Source organism: Tupaia chinensis, unplaced genomic scaffold (assembly GCF_000334495.1).
Source record: "Tupaia chinensis unplaced genomic scaffold, TupChi_1.0 Scaffold143584_1, whole genome shotgun sequence".
Taxonomy (NCBI): Eukaryota; Metazoa; Chordata; class Mammalia; order Scandentia; family Tupaiidae; genus Tupaia; species Tupaia belangeri.
The window spans coordinates 8,638,433-8,656,479 of record NW_006203430.1 but is presented as its reverse complement, the minus strand read 5'-3'; the positions used below and the strand labels follow the sequence as shown (position 1 = coordinate 8,656,479).

At 42.8% G+C, this 18,047-nt stretch overlaps 1 protein-coding gene across 8 annotated transcripts; it reads left to right on the top strand.

The window, feature by feature from the left end:
- Positions 1 to 290: 290 nt before the first annotated feature.
- On the top strand, positions 291 to 17,498 carry LOC102492396 (zinc finger protein OZF-like). 8 transcript variants are annotated; one of them, XR_001369465.2, is made up of 5 exons: positions 291 to 388; positions 12,046 to 12,172; positions 12,402 to 12,494; positions 14,982 to 15,134; positions 15,605 to 15,686. XR_001369465.2 is itself a non-coding variant. In XM_014582381.2 (5 exons), exons 2-5 carry the CDS (start codon positions 3,966 to 3,968, stop codon positions 17,185 to 17,187), a joined length of 1,842 nt encoding a protein of 613 aa, XP_014437867.1. In that variant the 5' UTR covers positions 309 to 388; positions 3,946 to 3,965; the 3' UTR covers positions 17,188 to 17,498. The 8 variants fall into 8 exon arrangements, 6 of the variants coding, with proteins under 6 accessions (XP_014437865.1, XP_014437867.1, XP_014437869.1 ...); XR_001369466.2 differs by having other exon boundaries at positions 292 to 388; positions 14,948 to 15,134; XM_014582381.2 differs by lacking the exon at positions 14,982 to 15,134 and adding an exon at positions 3,946 to 4,004 and having other exon boundaries at positions 309 to 388; positions 15,605 to 17,498.
- The last annotated feature ends 549 nt before the right edge of the window (positions 17,499 to 18,047 follow it).

Below are 18,047 nucleotides of genomic sequence, written 5' to 3'. Positions count from 1 at the left end.
AAGTGAATTTAAAACAAATAATGTTTATTATTAATATCTACTGCTTGGCCCACATTCGCATTTTTCCATACGTTCCACATTGCATCGGAGTGTCAAACCGGAATTTGATAAAGAAGCAGAAATCCACACTGCTCCCATGTGGGGAGGGTCAGTTTTGACTCACTGACTTGACGGAAATAAACAAAAACTTTTCCCGTTGGAGCCTAAGGAGCCGGCGCAGAGGGTTGTGGGAAATGTAGTCGTTCCTTCCGCGGCTTAGCGGGCCCTGGAAGATAGGAACAGCTCCTTTGGGTTCCTTCTGCGCATGTGCTGCTCCTCCCGTTTCTGCCATCCTGGGAATTGTGACGCTATTTCTCAGGCTCTGAGGCTGGCTTCTACGCCCTTGGAGGTGAGTACGAAGGTGCACAAGGAGCTCCGTGGCCTCGGGAGCCATGGGGGGCTGGGTGGGTGTCGCAGAAATGGGGAGTTAAATGGGGGTGGGCTTCAGGCGGGCGGTGCCTGACGGTCGAGCGTCGGGACCGACACCTCTGGGACCTGGCGGACTGGGCTGCGCGTCCAATGATTGCTTTGTCAGAAGACGGTTGCCAGCCGGCCGGGTGTGTGCTTTCGGGTGTACAAAGGCTGGGTCCAGAAGCCCTGGGAACTGGGGTGGTCGAGTCCAAGATGGCGACGCCGTGGGGGTCGTGAGGTCTGCAGGGAGTCTGCGGTGCGAGTTCACGCTCCAGCTCCGTCGCTGCAGGATCCTGTTACTGACTTCTATAACATCTAGTCTACTCATATGTGAATGAGCGAGAATACTAGCGGGGCGCCCCCAGATTCCCAGAGAAACGCTCGTGAAGTGTGTGCAGACCAGCCTTGATAACTATGTGCAGTTTCACTTGTGGGGGTTCTTGCTGTCTCTTCAGCAAGGGAAGTTTCTGGTCCCCTCATGCACTTTACAGCTTGTCTACCCTTCCTGGTTTGAGTTTGCAGAAGTTTACATAAAACCCATTGCTACCAGTGACAATGGGTTCTGCAGGAAGATTGAATGGTTATTGGATGTCCAAATGAAGGACTTTCAAAGGACTTTGAAAGAAGGCACCCTGTGAATAGGAATCCCATCTCAAAGAACACCCCTGTGCCTGAGCTCGCTCACTAGTGCTTCAGAGTAGAGGCAGAAGAGTCTCAGAAAGGGGAAGATTCTACCTTTGTATGACCCAAGGAATGATGGATTCTGCTGCCTAGAGTGAGCAAGATTTGGAGAATACTGTCTCTTTCTGAAGTTGTCAACCGCTGGCTGCTAGTCAGAGATGTGGACCAGCTTTCAGAAGGAAGTGAGTTGGGCAGAGAAGGATAGGCAAGAGCCTAAGCAGTGTTACTTACTGGGGGAGTCTTGAAGGTGTAGTCTAGGGTGAAGGGATATCCTGTCACAGCTACAAGATCTGTCTTCACTGTCTCTACACACACTCCCAGTCCTTCAGTCTCCCTATACTGATTATTTCCAGTCTGAGCTTTCTCAAATCTAGTCTATCATCGAATTTGGCATCTGGAGATAGGCTTATGCTCTATCTTGATAGTTCTTCCTGATAGTCCAGGAAGGGTTGTGAAGGTATTTCTGTCTTGTAAAAAAAAATGAAAAAATTGGATTTAAGGTTATAAGTGACTTACCCAGGGTCACATGATACCTAGGCATCTTGACTTTGGGCTCGTGTCATCCATTTTGAGATTGTGTTTATGACACCGGAGTCAGCTTAGCACAAACATTGCTTTTTTTTGGGGGGGGGAGAGATTTTCGCTATAGGGTGCATAAGCTCGCCAGACAGAGAGAGACATAGAGACAGAAAGCGAGAAATCACTCCACAGGGGGGATGGTCACGCCGCAATCCCTTCTCCTCCATTCTCCTCTCGGGACCTTGGGCACGCACGCACACGCGCCTGGCCTGAGTTTTAAGCCACCGGGTCTGGGATGCGAACCGCGGTCAACTACGTGGGAGTCCAGCAACATAGCCATTACGCTAACTGCTGGTTCCCAACACAAACATTGCTTTGAAATAGCCTCATCTTGGGGCCAGCAGGAAGCGTGGTGGTTAGGGTGCTAGACACTCCCACATGGCTGACCATGGTTTGAGTCCTGGACCTGGTGGCTTGCTTTCTCACTTTCCCTCTCTCTCTCTGTGCTTGTCTCTCTTTGATCAAATTAAATTAATGAATAAGTAAAATTAAAATAAATAATTAAAAAAAATAGCCTCAGGGTAGCCTCAGGCTTCTTTACAATATGATTGTGTTCAAGAAAGCATGTATGAAAGCCACTGTACAGTGTATCCTGGATGGGAAATCACATTTTGTATGCTGTGATGATGTTCAGTGAATGAATGTAAAATAAATCAATTAAAAAATAAAAAAAATAAAAAAATAAAAAAGAAGGCAAGCACCAGTGAGTGAATATTTTTCAAACCTGTTTGGCCAAAGCAAGTCAAATGGCAAAGGCCAGGGTGTTGTCAGAGTGGGCTGTATGGAGGCGCAGCCTATCAAACTATTATGGGAACAGTGTACCACAAGAAATGAATGTCGTGCTCATTTTCCCCATAGGGTTGTGGGTGAGACATGTTGGATGGCCATACTTGTTCTCTGTTAAATTTAAGCACATAAAGGGGACCAGCAGGTGACATGGTGGTTAAGGTGCTGGACACTTCCACATGACCAACCACAGTTGGAGTCCTGGACCTGACGGCCTGCTTTTGCACTTTCCCTCTCTCTCTCTCCCCCTCTATGTCTCACTCTGATCAAATTAAAAAAGTGATAATAAATGAATAAATAAAAAATAAATAAATAATTCTTAAAAAAAAATTAAGCACATAAAAACAAGAGGTGTTGTAGTGGAAACACTCACATGGAGTCCTGTGTGGTATCCCCATATTAACAGGAAAATAGTTAATACAGTAAAGTGTATTTTTTTTTTTAGGAAATTTTTTTGTTTGTTTTTGTTTTTGGAGAGGTTTTTGCTATAGGGCATGTGTGCTCACCAGAAAGACAGAGACAGAAAGTGAGAAATTACTTCCCCAGGGGCGATGGCCACTTTGCAATCCCTTCTCCTCCATTCTCTTCTCGGGATCTTGGGCACACACACACGCGCGCCTGGCGTGAGTTTAAGCCACTGGGTCTGGGACTTGAACTGCAGTCAACAACATGGGAGTCCAGCAAGATAGCCATTACACTAATTGCTAGTCCTGGGAAAGTTTTTTTAAAAAAAATTATTTTATTTAACTTTATTTATTTATTTATTTTAATTTGACCAGAGAGGGACAGAGTGAGTTGGCCATGTGGGAGTCCAGCGATCTTAACCACTATGCCACCTGCCAGCCCCTAGGAGAGATTTTTTTGCTAGAAGGTGTGTACTCTCACCAGAGAGAAAGAGAGAGATAAAGAGACAGAAAACAAGAAATCACCCCCCTGGGGGGATGGCCACACTGGAATCCTTTCTCCTCCATTCTCCTCTTGGGATTTTGGGCATGCACACATGCACACACACCTGGCATGAGTTTTAAGTCGCCCAGTCGTAGTTGAACTATGGTCGATTAAGTGGTAGTTCAGCAACATAACTATTATGACATCTGCTGGTCCCACCAAGTGTATTTCTATAACATTAATTTTAGTGAAGACACAATGTTTCTTTCTTTGGTTAATTACTAAGTTATTACTTTCAGGAAGATGAATTGTTACTAAATCAGATGGTAACATATGTTTTTATTAGCCCCAAAGTAAATTGTATGTGTAACTCTACCAGCTAATGTACTTGTAGGTGTGTCTTCGGGGGAGTACTTGCTGCCTTATTTTGCGTAGGTTACTGTCCTCCACGATAGCATGCCCTCACCCTGTGGTTAATACGTAGAGCGTGTTGAGCAGGACAGTCGAGGACCCAGCCACACCAGAGCTCTCATGACTCCACTCCATTTTCTTCTCTCTCAGCTATACTTCCAGGGGCCTTTATGTGTTTCCAGGAGCAACAAAAAATGAATAAATCTTTGGTGAGTTATTTGTTTATTTATTCTTACTTTGTTGTAGGTTGTATTATATGAGCGTTATTTGGTTCATGGATTAAAATGGAAAAGTGGAAATAAGACACAGTTCAGGGAAATGTTCACAAATAAGATAAAGTTGGCATGTAGAGAGACTAGCAGATGGCGGAACAGTTGTATCATTGGACTCCCACACAGTCGACTGCATTTCAAGTCATGGACCTGGCAATTTTAAACACTCTGAGTACGTGTGCGTGTGTGCCCAGAATCCCGAGAGGAGAACGGAAGAGAAGGGATTGTGGCATGGCCATCCCCTTGAGGAGTGATTTCTCACTCTTTGGTGAGCACATATGCCCTATAGTAGCAATCTCTCAAAAAAAAAAAAAGTTGGCAATGCGGATGAATACAAATTATCTTTGGAATTTCTGATGCCATGACAAAAAGACAGACATGTTTGTTTCAGGATTAGAGTGGAACTTGAGAAGAGAGCATGCTAAATTAAATTCTCATGAACCATAAAGACTTGCCGATGCCAGGACCAGCAGTAGCATAGGTGGTTAAGATGCTGGACATTCCCACATGGCCGACATGGTTCAAGTCCCAGGCCTAGTGGCTTGCTTTCCCACTTTCTCTCTCTCTGGTCAAATGACAATAAATGAATGAATACATAAAATTAAATAAATAATTCTAAAAAAAAAAAAAAGAAAGACTTGCTGATGACAAAGGCTGAAGCACCATCTTCATTTGTCACCATATGATGTAACTGAAAGCTTCTTACTACCTGCATGGGTGTAAACACTCAGCATTCAGCCGTGGGAACAGTTACTTTGTGATGAAATAAAACTCACATAATGGGTGGCCAGCAGGTGGCTGGTGGTTAAGCTACTGGACTACCATGGGGCTGAATATGGTTGTTCAGCACCTGGTAGCTTGAAAATCACACCAGGTACATGTGTGTGCCCCAAGATCCTAGGAGGAGAATCGATTGTAGGGTGGCCATCCTCCCTGGGGTGGGGGGTGATTTCTCATTTTCCCTCCCTTTGTCTCTTTTGGTCTCTGGCAACTACATGCTCCATGGCAAAAACCTGAAACAAAAACAAAACTCACTTAATGAGTTTTTTCTGGAGTTGCTAAAATAGTGTGGTCCCAGAGGACGGCTTTTGGAAAGTCGTGCTTCATTCATGGATCAAGTCTGGAATGTCTATAGGATTAAGTCAATCACAGGTTTTTAAAAAAATTATTTTATTTAACTTATTTATTTTAATTTGACAGAGAGGGACAGATTTTTTAAGAGAGAGGGAAAGTGAGAAAGCAAACCACCAGTTCTGGGACTCGAACCATGGTCTGCCACATGGGAGTCCAGCATCCTTAACCACGACGCCACTTGCCAGACCCAATCACAGGTTCTTAAGTAATTCTTCCTAAATTTCTCGCAGCTCACGTATACATGCAGTTTATGCAGCAGACTGTTCAAAGTTACGTTTCTGGTGACTATTCCTCTGCTTATTTCCATTTTAACCCACCTTCTATAGTCTCAGTTCAGTTTTTCATTAGCTCACCAGTAACCCGAACTGTAGTAAAATCCCATTAGGATTCTCTGGTCTTTGCCGTACTTGAACTTTCTGCCATATTTGAAACTACAGTTTATGATCTTCTTTTGGAAATTCTTCGCTTACCTTCTGTCAAACTCTCTCCAGTGGTTTCTCCTATGACGATTTCTTCTCTGTTTCTTCATATTCTGCTTTTCTCCTGGTCCCTAACATGACTCATCCAAATGCTCCATCCTGTTCTCCATTTCGCTCACTTCACAGTGCTTGACTGATCAGGCCCCCTGTGGTTTGTGAGCCCATTTCTCTCCACCTTGGAGCTCTTCCTCAGTCTAGTTTGTAGGTTCAACCCTCTGTTGAATGCTTCATTGTACTCAAACCCAACACATCCAAGACGAAAAGCACATCCTCCCCCTCCCTCTTCCTCTCCCTCTCTCTGCCTCTCTGTCATGTGCATGCCCATGTGCTCTATCATGAATAAAGGCATAGAAATTCACTATTACATTTTGAGACTGCATGTAAAATGTAACATGCATTTCATTTATTTTTATTTTGTTTTAGTTTTTGCTATAGGGGTACATGCGGTCACTTGAGAGGGAGTTAGAGAGAAGAGAGGGAAAGTGAGAAATCACTCCACAGGGAGATGATCATGCCGCAATCCTTTCTCCTCTATTTTTGTTTTGGGGTTTCAGCAGGCATCCACACACACGACTGGTGCATTTTTCAAGTCACTGAGTCTGGGACTCAAACTGTGTAGTCATCCATAATCATCCAGCCACCTCAATCATCAAACCAACTGCTGGTTATATTTCTGACCTTTTTTTTTTTTCAAGAGAGATTTTTGCAATAGGACACGTGTGCTCGTGGGAGGGACAGAGACAGAGAAACAGAAGGCGAGAAATCACCCCCCGGGGGGATGGCCACACCGCAGTCCCTTCTCCATTCTCTCTTAGGATTTTGGGCATGCACACACATGATGGCTACACTGCAATCCCTTCTCCTCCAGTCTCCTCTCGGGATTTTTGGCCTGCATGCACACGTGCCCAGTGTGAGTTTCAAGTTGATCCAGGACTCGAACTGCAATCGACTATGTGGGAGCCCAGTGACATAACCACTACACCATCTGCTGGTCCCTAATTTACCTATTATTAGAGAGAGAGAGAGAGAGAGACAGACAGACAGACAGACAGACCAGCATCCATGATAGTGTCTAATATCAGTATCCTCTCATAGCCCTTTCAGCTGGCCGGGGTCATGGGAGTGTGTGTGTGCACATACAGATGCACCCAGAATGTATAGGTTATTCCAGGAACTGAACCCCTGATCTTCCATATGGATGTAGCATTGCTTGAGCAGTGTGCTACTGTGGCACCCTGAGCTGGCCTTTATATTAATCTTTTTTTTTTCTAAAGAATTATTTTATTTATCTATCTTTATTTATTTATTTTAATTTGACTGGAGCAGCAGGTGAAGAGACACTGAGAGAAAGAGAGAAAGCAAGCAAGCTGCCAGGTCTGGGACTTGAACCATGGTTAGCTGTGTGGGAGTCCAGCACCCTTGAACACCATGCCACCTGCTGGCCTCACCTTATATTAATCTCTTATACGCCTTTATATTTCTGTAGCATTGGATGTAATGTTACTTATTGTTTTAGTATTTAAATCTTCTGTCTTTTTTTCTTAGTTAATCGAGCTAAGGGCTTGTCAATTTTATTGATCTTTAAAATAAAACCAATTCTTGGGACCAGCAGATGGCATAATGTTTACGTTGCTGGACTCCCACATAGTTAACCATGGTTTGAGTCCTGGACTCAGTGGTTTAAAAACTTACACCAGGCATGTGTCTGTGTGCTCAAGATCCCGAGAGGAGAATGGAGGAGAAGGGATTGCGGCATGGCCATCTCCCCTGGGGGGTGATTTCTTGCTTTCTGTTTCTGTCTCTCCAGTGAGTGCATGCGTCCTATAGGAAAAATATCTAAACAAAAATAAAATTAGTTTTTTTTTCTATAGTTCCTATTATCTATTTCATTTCTCTCTGCTCTAATCTGTATTATTTTCTTCCTTCTTCTTGGGTTGTCATATGCATTTTCCATGACTTTTTTGAAGACCTTTTGTATTAGTATACTTTTTTATATTGAGCTTTCCTTTATTTTCAGAATAAACTCTGAAAATTCTCTCTCAGTCTTTGCTCTCTATTTTCCTTCCTCTATTTTTAAATATTATTGCTTCCTGACATTCAGCACTTGGTCTTCTTTGTCTTCTTTAGTCTTTGTTCTCTTCAAGCCGTTTCGTTCATTGCTTTCCAAATCTTTTATCTTCAGCTTAGATTGCTCTGCTGGGTTCTGGAATCATGTATGCAATTGCCGGTGTACATTCCACCTATTTGACCGCAGATATTTCAAATATGACATATCCAAGACTGGGGTGTCTTGGATATTTCCTTCCATTTTCCAAATTTCACTTTACAGTGCCAGTATTTAATTAGCTGCGACCATGCAGATAGCCCGAAAGCAATACTTCCCTTTTGCTCTCTGCATAGCTAATTAGTGCCAAGTTCTGTTCCCGCTTTTTTTCCTTCTTTCCTTTCCTCCTTCCTTCCTTCCGTCCTTCCTTTTCTTCCCTATTCTATGCTCTTACTATGTGTCCTGACTTAGGGGGGCCGTTTATCACTCCGATTTCTTTCCCTGGGACTCTCCTATAAGCTCTTCCTGCATTCTGCTCCTAGGGAATGACTGCTAAGATACAAATCTATGTACCAGCAGAGGGTGTAATGGTTGCGTTGCTGGACTCCTCATGGCTGATTACGGTTCAAGTCCTGGACCCCGCGGCTTAAAACTCACGCTGTATGTGTGTATGCATCTCCCGAGAGGAGAATGGAGGAGAAGGGATTGTAGTGTGGCCATCCCCCTTTGGGGGGTGATTTCTTGCTTTCTGTTTGTCTCTCTGGTGAGTACTGTGTCTGCTAGCAAAATCTCTCTTTAAAAAATGTGGTCATGTAACTCACTCATTTATTCATTTGTTTTCGCCATAGGGTGCTACCTCTTCTATGAGATACGTATAAGACACCTGCGTACACAGAAGAGTAAACTCCCAGGTTTCTGTTCTTGTGACACAGGGCTGGTGAACCGAGAAATGTGCTGTTCCAGCGGTTGGTGTTGTCTGAGGATGTGGCTGTGGGAGGAGTGCAGGATCTGAACCATGCTCAGAGGAGCATGTACAGGCACGTGATGCTGGAGACCTACAGTGTTTTGGAAAGAGACAGAGGGAAAGGGGAAGTAAGAAATCACCCCCTGGGGGATGGCCATGCCATTCCCTCTTCTCTATCATCCTCCTCTCAGGATTTTGGGCACACAAATGCACACGCACCTGGCATATTTTTCAAGCTGCTTGGTCTGGGACTTTAACTGCAGAGTTGGCCATGTTGGATCCATCACCTTAACTACTCTTTCACCTTTTGGGCCATAACTTATCCATTCTTGTATGTATGTATGTATGTATTTATGTTTATATTTATATTTATATTTATTTATTGAGATTTTTGCTATCGGGCGCGTGTGTTCGCCAGTAAGACAGAGAGAGACAGACAGGCAGAAAGTGAGAAATCACCCCCCAAGGGGGATGGCCACGCCGCAATCCCTTCTCCTCCATTCTCCTCTCGGGATTTTGGGCACATGCACACATGCGCCCAGTGTGAGTTTAAGCCACCGGATCCGGGACTGGAATCGTGGTCAACTACATGGGAGTCCAGCGACATAGCCATTACGCTAATTCCCATGAACAAATTGATGAGCAAGGAAAGGTTTTTTTTTTTTTTGAGAGGTTTTTGCTATAGGGTACGTGCGCTCACCAGACAGAGAGAGGGACAGAGAGACAGAAAGTGAGAAATCATCCCCCAGGGAGCATGGCCATGCTGCAATCCCTTCTCCTCCATTCTCCTCTCAGGATCTTGGCCATGCACACATGTACATGTGCCCAGCATGAATTTTAAGCCACCGGGTTCGGGACTCACACCGTGGTCGTATACATGGGAGTCCAGCGACATAGCTAACTGCTGGTTCCCCCTATTTATTTATTTTTAAATAATTATTTTATTTAAATAAATGTATTTATTTAAATTTGACCAGAGAGGGACAGAGCGAGAGAGAGAGAGAAAGTGAGAAAATAAGTCACTAGGTTTGGGACTTGAACTGTGGTTGTTCACGTGGGAGTGCTGCGCCCTTAACCACCACGCCACCTGCCGGCTTCCCATTCTTTTATTTTTGAGAGATTTTTGTTATAGGGTGCATATGCTCACCAGAGAAACAGCGAGATAGAAAGTGAGAAATGACCTCCCAGAGGGGTTGGCCACAGCACAATCCCATCTCCTCCATCCTCCACTCTTGCATGGTGTGAATTTCAAGCTGCTGGGTCTGGGACTCAAACTCCAGTTGACCACGTGGGAATTCATAACCACTACGCCATCTGCTGGTCCCAACTTATCTATTCTTACAGGACGTTATTATTTGCACCCTCTGGTTTGGAAATGGCATTGTGTTCACCCTAGGATGGACACAAGTAAGTAATCCTTTGGCATATAGGAAGGAAATTTGGGATGATCATGTACATGCTTTTAATTTGTGAATAATTAAGAATCATTAAGTGTGGGGCTGGCAGGTAGCATGGTGGTTAAGGGTGCTGGACTCCCACATAGCCGTCCGCAGTTCAAGTCCTGGACTTGGTGGCCTACTTTCCCACTTTCTCTCTCTCTCTCTGTCCTTCTCTGGTCAAATTAAAAAAAAAATAAATAAAGTAAAATAAAATAATTATTAAAAAATTAAGTGCTTGAAATAGTTTATTGTTGGAATTGGGTAGAATATTTAAATGTAGAATTACTTCATAAGCAGTTCCTTCAATAATATTGCATTTATTAGGGCCGGCAGGTGGCATGGTGGTTAAGGACACTGGACTCCCACATGGCCGACCACAATTCAAATCTGGAACTGGCGGCTTGCTTCCTCACTTTCCCTGTCTCTCTCGCTCTGTCCCTCTCTGGTCAAATTAAAATAAAGGAAGAAAGCAAGAAAGTTAAATAAAATAATTCTTTTTAAAAAAAATATATTGCATTTATCTCTACTGCTCGTGACTCATGATTGTTCTCCTGGACATAGTGCTGTGTGTTGTTCTATTAAAGTGGTATATGTTCAGGCCAGTGGGTGGTGTGGTGGTTAAGATGTTGGCCTCTTATATGGCCAACTGCAGTTCAAGTCCCAGACCTGGCAGCTTGAAAATCACTCTGGGTGTGTGTGTGTGCATGCCCAAAATCCTGAGAGGAGACTGGAGGAGAAGGGATTGCTGTATGCCTATCCCCCTGGGGGTGATTTCTCGCTTTCCCTCTTTCTTTCTCTCTCCAGCAAGTACACGTGCCCTATGGCAAAAATCTTAAAAAAAAAAAAAATAGTGGTATGCATTCTTTGTGTCTTTGTAGCTGGACTCTGCTATTGCTTCATAGTCGTGAGAAGCTGTTGTTCATGTGGATGAGCTAAACGTCTTTGGGTTTACAGTGGATGCAAGCGCCTCATAATATAAAATAGAACTATATTTTCTCCTTTCTTACGCTTGTCTATACTGGACTTGTTTCTAAGTTAAGTCATTTAACACAGTACCAATATATACTTAAGTCTTTTTTTTTTAATCTTTAAATTTACTTACGGCATGCATGCTTGTCAGATTGCGAGAGGGAAAGTGAGAAAGCATCCTCTAGGGGAATTGCCACACCACAGTCTCCTCTCTCATTTGTCCCTTGAGATTCTGGGCATGCACACACATGTCCCTGGCATGTTCCTAAGGTTGCTGGGTCCGGGACTTGAACCGTGTAGTCAGCCATTTAGAATCCAGTTGCCTCAACCACCACATCACTGGCTAGCCCTGTAAGTAAGTCTTTATACCAGCTCATAAGTTCTTTAGAGAAGCAGCATTTAATTCTTTCATCCCTAGCAACAATGATTGTTCTAGAACATTAAGATAAACTGTGTAGAGTAGTTTTGGTAATTAATTATTACAGTTGCAGGATACTTCTGCTGTGATTTTCCTTTTTCCTACCATATAGAGTATGGATCCTACCATATGGAATATGGAGTAACCTCTATCATTTTTTTTTTTTTTAGAAAATTTTGCTATAGGGTGTGTGTGCTTGCTGGAGAAAGAGAGAGACTGAGACAGAAAATAAGAAATCACCTTCTAGGGGGGATGGCCACACTGCAATTCCTTCTCCTCCACTTTCCCTTGAGATTTTGGATATGCACACACGTGCCTAGCATGAGATTTTTAAGTCGCCAGGTCCAGGATTCGAACTGCGGTGACTACGTGGGAGTCCAGTGACATAACTGCTACACCATCTGCTGGTTCTGCAAGCTACATCTTAACATGAGATACATAGAAGACACACGCACACACGGAAGAGTGAACTCCCAGATTTCTATTCTGTGACACAGGGCTAATGCATTGAGGAGAAATGTGCTGTTACAGGGGTTGGTGTCTTTTGCGGATGTGGCTGTGGACTTCACCTGGGAGGAGTGGCAGGATCTGAACCGTGCCCAGAGGAGCCTGTACAGGGACGTGATGCTGGAGACCTACAGCAGCCTGGTGTCATTGGGTGAGCAGAACTCCCCAATAACTCCTACGAGCAACACTTTCTTCCTTGTTGGTCATTATAGGAGCCACTTGTAAGATTTAGTTGTATAGGTGTAAGGTCCCAGTTCATGAGGAATGTGTCATCCTTGCTAATGAGTTTCATTTTGGCCCTTTGTTGTTCAGCTCCTGCAGCTGTGCTGTCATCATGCTCCAAGGAACTGACACAGTTCTATATTATTTCCCATGAACAGGACACTGCATTGCCAAACCTGAGGTGATTATCAAGTTGGAGAAAGGAGTAGAGCCATGGATTGACAAAGAACTCCCAAACCAGAGTCTCCCAGGTCAGTGAGGGTATCCTGGGCAGGGAGACTGGGCAGGGAGACCGGGAAGAATAAAGCCCAGCAGATGCTGGTAGTGTTGACCTGTTTTCACCAACTTTTTTGGTTCTAGACCTGAAGATGGTTGGTCTGCATATATCAGACACATGCATGATGTAGGTTTTAAGGAGGGTTCTCGTGCATATATTCCCACCTTTTATTTTGCCTAATGTTTTCTTATATCTACTCAAAATATATTCTTTCCTTTTTTCTTTTAAATTATTTATTTAATTTTATTCATTATTATTACTTTAATTTGATCAGAAAGAGAGAGAGAAAGTGAGAAATCAAGCCATGGGTCCAGGACTTGAACTGCTGAACTGCTGCAGACTGTGGGAGTTCAGCACCTCAACCACCATGCCAGCTACTGACCCCTACTTTCTTGTTCTTAAACTTTTTTTTTGCTATTTACTTTCTCAGTATTCTCAGTTACCCTCTTTTATTCCATTCTTACGGAGTTTTTTTTTTTTTTTAACTTTTAAAAACACATTTATTGCTATTTAAAAAGTTTAAAACACATTTATTCTTATGTTCTTTCAGCACATCTTAGTTGAGCAAGATTTTTTTTTTTTTTTTTTTTGGAGAGGTTTTTGCTATAGGGTGTATGTGCTTGCCAGAAAGACAGAGAGAGACAGAGAGACAGAAAGCGAGAAATTACCCCCCCAGGGGGGATGGCCATGCTGCAATCCCTTCTCCTCCATTCTCCTCTCAGGATCTTGGGCACACACATGTGCCTGGCGTGAGTTTTAAGCCACCAGGTCTGGGATGCGAATTGTGGTTGACTACATGGGAGTCCAGCAACATAGCCATTACGCTAACTGCTGGTCCCCATTTTTCGTGAAATTTTTGAAGAGCCTTCATACAAAGTATGTGTATAAGAATTACAAGGAATATTTAACCAAAGTAAGAGAAAAAAAAAAAAAGATCATAAAATAGGAAGTCTGGTCAGAAAAAGCAATTTTAGGGGTATTAATAAGTGTTTACTTTACATAAGTTCAGTTGAGTTAACTCTTCCATTTTTTTAAAAATATTTTTGCAATAGGGCATGTACACTATTAGGAGAGAGAGGAGAGAGACATGCATAGAGAGGGAAAGTGAGAAATTACCCCCAAGGAAGATGACATGCTACAATCCCTTCTACTCCATTCTCCTCTTGGGATTTCTGGGCATGCATGCACATGCACTCAGTGTGATTTTCAAACTAGTAGGTCTGGGACTTAGTGAACTGTGGTTTGCTGTGTGGGGATCTAGTGCCTTAACCACCACACCACTTTTTGGCCCCATTCTTTTCCAATTTTGACTCACATATATAGATGAACATAAAATCTAGGTTCAAGAGCAAAGATCACTATTAGAGATATGTATTAGGAAACTTTGGGTAGCTTAAAGGTGGTATTTAAAGTGATACTTATGGAGGAGGTCACGTAGGGAATTGATGAGAAAATGAGAAATCAAGTCCAGGAATGAGCGAGCCTGTGTATTACATCAAAAATTATAAAGCAAAGGAAGACCTAGCACTGGAGGGTGAAAAGGAATAGTCCTTTTCTCTAGACTCAGGGGATTCTGGTTCAAGGCAAGTGAATGAACCAAGGGTTTCATGTTGAAGGGCTCAAATTTGGGAGTAGAGTTTAAAGTTAGCATTTTCCCCTTCCCTTTGTGGAAATTATTGTAGAACAGCAAAAAATGATAAATGTACGGGAGACGACTTTGAGACAGCTACAACTGTAATGCACAAAATGAAAGCATTCAGAAGCTGTGGATTATCAAGCATGGGTGCTTGTACCAGGAACTGGGGGAAGAGGGCGGGAGAATGCTAGGGCTGTTGATCTCGGGAGCAAGTATTATAATTTTAGGACATGGTGGCAATAGTCTAAATTGTATAACCAAATTCTTAAAACCAACATGCAGGGATGCCCAGGATAGTGGACTGGAGCTGCCTATACTTTTTATGGTCCTGAGAAATAGAGAAAGTTGGGTTAAATTAGGAATTTACCAGAAGTTGTCTTCAGCTAGCATGGAGAAAAAAGATGATGTATTTGGAAAGTCCCTAGATATCAATAGCCATTCCCCAGGGATTAGTGAAAAATAGAAAATTATTGGTACAAGGGACCACCAGTTGGCATAATGGCTACATGGCTAGACTCCCATGTAGTAAACCATGGTTCGAATCCTGGACCTGGTGATTAAACTCATCCTGGGTGTGTGTGCGTGCATGCCCAAGATCCTGAGAGGAGAATGGAGGAGAAGGGATTGTGGCATGGCCATCCCCCTGGGGGATGACTTGTCACTTTCTGTCTCTCTGTCTCTCTCTGTCTGGCGAGCGCACGCGCCCTATAGCAAAAAAACCTCTCCAAAAAAAAAAAGAAAAAGAAAAATATTGGTACAAAATCCTTTCCTTAACCCATATTCCTGTTTAGGTGACAGGCAAATGACCCTTTCCTGCACCTGTAGGTAGCTGGTCCAGGAAAACTTGGCCATCTTCAAAGCAGAATAATGAGAAATATACCAGCGTGGGAAATCTACTGTTTTAAAAGAATAAAATAGAGAAAAGCAAGAGGGAAAACAAATGGCAGATGATAAACAGTTGGAAACTACAACCAAGGAGTAGGTGAATTTTTAAGTTTACTTTCTTGGGAGAGAGAGAGTCTAGGAGGGGTTAGGCATACTTGATGGGATACCTTCAAGCTGAGATTTTTCCCAGGTCTTCTAGCCAGCTGGATCAGGTTGACCTGGGATCCAAACACTGGTTTTCCATGTGACTCCAGCATTGTACAATGGCACTCGACCATTTGTGCTGTCATAGCTTAGCCAGTAGGTGAAGTTTTTTACCAGCTAATTTCTGTATGAATTTAAGAGAAGATAAAAGAAGCAATGAGTTGAAATACAGTTTAACTTTGGAAAATCTATTAACATAATTTGTTACATTAAGTCAAGAAGAAAAACTACATACTTACAAAACCAATACCTATTATTTTTGTAAAATTTTATGCCACTTGGATAGGAAGAAACCAGCATTCTGTAAGATATGCTCAAGTGTGGTTCATGGATATGGTTTTCTTTTTTTCTCATTTTAGATGTCCAGATAGTTGATGACCTAATTGAGAGGAGCAAAGAAAGTCACAGTAAACGTTCGTGGCAAGTTATAATCACTAACAGCAAAACATCAACTGAAGAGAGAGTTGATTTAGGGAAAACATTTCATTTGAGCTCAAATCATATTTCAAATCTGATTATAAATGATGGAAACTATTCAGGAATTAAACCTGAGGCCTTTAATGCATGTCACAATGCACTTCTCCATAGTGACTCTGGTGAGATGCATGTTGGAAAGAATTCTGATGCTTGTAAAATAACTGGAAAATCTCTTGGATACCGTGAGCATCTTTGTCAACATCACAGGACTCCAACTGGGCAGCATACTTTTGAATACAGTGGACAAGGGAAAGCCTTGACTGTGGAGGAAGTATTGATAAAGAAGAGGGTTCATGTGCAAGAGACCTCCTATAACTATAATGCATATGAGAAAGCCTGTGGTACATCAGTTCTCACTGCCCAAGCTATAACTCAGGGAGGGAAGAAAACGTTCGAATGTAATGTGTGTGGGAAAAATTTCTGTAAGATGTCTAGCCTCACTAAACATCAGAAAATACACACAGGAGAGAAACCCTATAAATGTAGTGAATGTGAGAAATTCTTCTCTCTGAAATCAGTCCTCACTGTGCACCAGAGAACACATACCGTAGAGAAACCCTATGCTTGTAACAAATGTGAGAAATCCTTCTGTCAGAAGTTAGGCCTTACTATGCATCAGAGAGTCCACACTGGGGAAAAACCCTATGAATGTTATGATTGTGGAAAAACCTTCTGCCAAAAGTCAACCCTTATTATACACCGCAGAATCCACACAGGAGAGAAACCCTATAAATGCAATGAATGTGGGAAAACCTTCTGCCAGAAATCCGCCCTCACCAAACATCAGAGAACTCACACAGGGGAAAAACCCTACGAATGTAACGAATGTGGAAAAACCTTTTGCCAGAAGTCAAACCTCAGGATGCATCAGGGTACTCACTCAGGGGAGAAACCCTATGAATGTCACGAGTGTGGGAAAACCTTCTTTCAGAAATCATCCCTCACGGAACACGAGAGAATCCACACTGGGGAGAAACCCTATGAATGTAACGAATGTAGGAAAACCTTCTACCAGAAAGCATCCCTAACTAAACATGAGAGAATTCACAGTGGGGAAAAACCCTATGAATGTAACGAATGTGGAAAAACTTTCTGTGTGAAGTCAAACCTCAGCTCACATCAGAGAACTCATACAGGTGAGAAGCCCTATGAATGTAAAGACTGCAGTAAGACTTTCTGCCATAAGTCAGCCCTCACTGTCCACCAGAGAGCTCACACAGGGGAGAAACCCTATCAATGTAATGAATGTGGAAAAACATTTTGCCTGAAGTCAGTCCTCACTAAACACCAGAGAACTCACACAGGGGAAAAGCCCTACGAATGTAATACATGTGGAAAAACCTTTCGTCAGAAGTCACACCTCAGCAGACATCAGGGTACTCACACGGAGGAGAAATCCTGTATAGCAAAGACTGGCTGTGTGTTCTCAAAAAACCATTCTCTTTTTCCTGGGACACACACTTAGCCTATATTGCTCAGCCTTCCATTACTGTGGGTGGGACCACATAGCTGGTCTCTGTCCAGGAAATAACATAAATGAAGAACAGTACATCCAGTCCTGGCAACAAAGATGTCCATGTAGTCCTCTTTGATTTGTCATGCCCTCTGGGACTGATGTGCCAATGACCCCAGGTTCTCTTGGGAACTGTAAGTGGAAGAAGGCTGCCAGGATTTCAAACAGAAGGAACTGATTGGAAAGAGCAGAGATTTCCCACCCCACCCCTAAAGCCTCTGTTGTAGTTTATGTGAGTGAGAAATAAATACCTATTCTGCTGAGCCGTTGTCCGTGTGGTCTCTGCATTACAACACAGCCAACTGTAACTGATTTACTTACGAGCCTTCTGAGGGAAGTTCCCAGTCCTGTGGATCAGAAGATTCACACACACAGAAACCTGTGTTGTCACCTCTTATCCCTAAGTTGGTTTATAGAAAAATCAAAGAAATCAAAGGAGGAAAATGTACCTAATTGGGAGTACCTAAACAGGTAGGGACATCTCATTGAACACTGATAGTAAAGTACATATTTGTGAACATATTTAATGTGTCAGCTGTCAACAGAACTCCCAACTTTTAAAACATATTAGATAATTCATAATAAAGGGAAAACTGTCCGTTAATGCGACATAGATGTAAAATTTCAAATAGAAAAGTTAAATATATGGGTCTCTGGAAAAGCCATGACACATTTTTGCATAGAAAAACAGAAAAATATGTCATGACTTTTCCAGCGACCCAACAGTATTGAAAGTATGTTAGAAGTATTCGCTTACCGGAAGTTAAATACGCATGGTGCTACTGATTGCCAGGAGACATTTGGCCATCTGG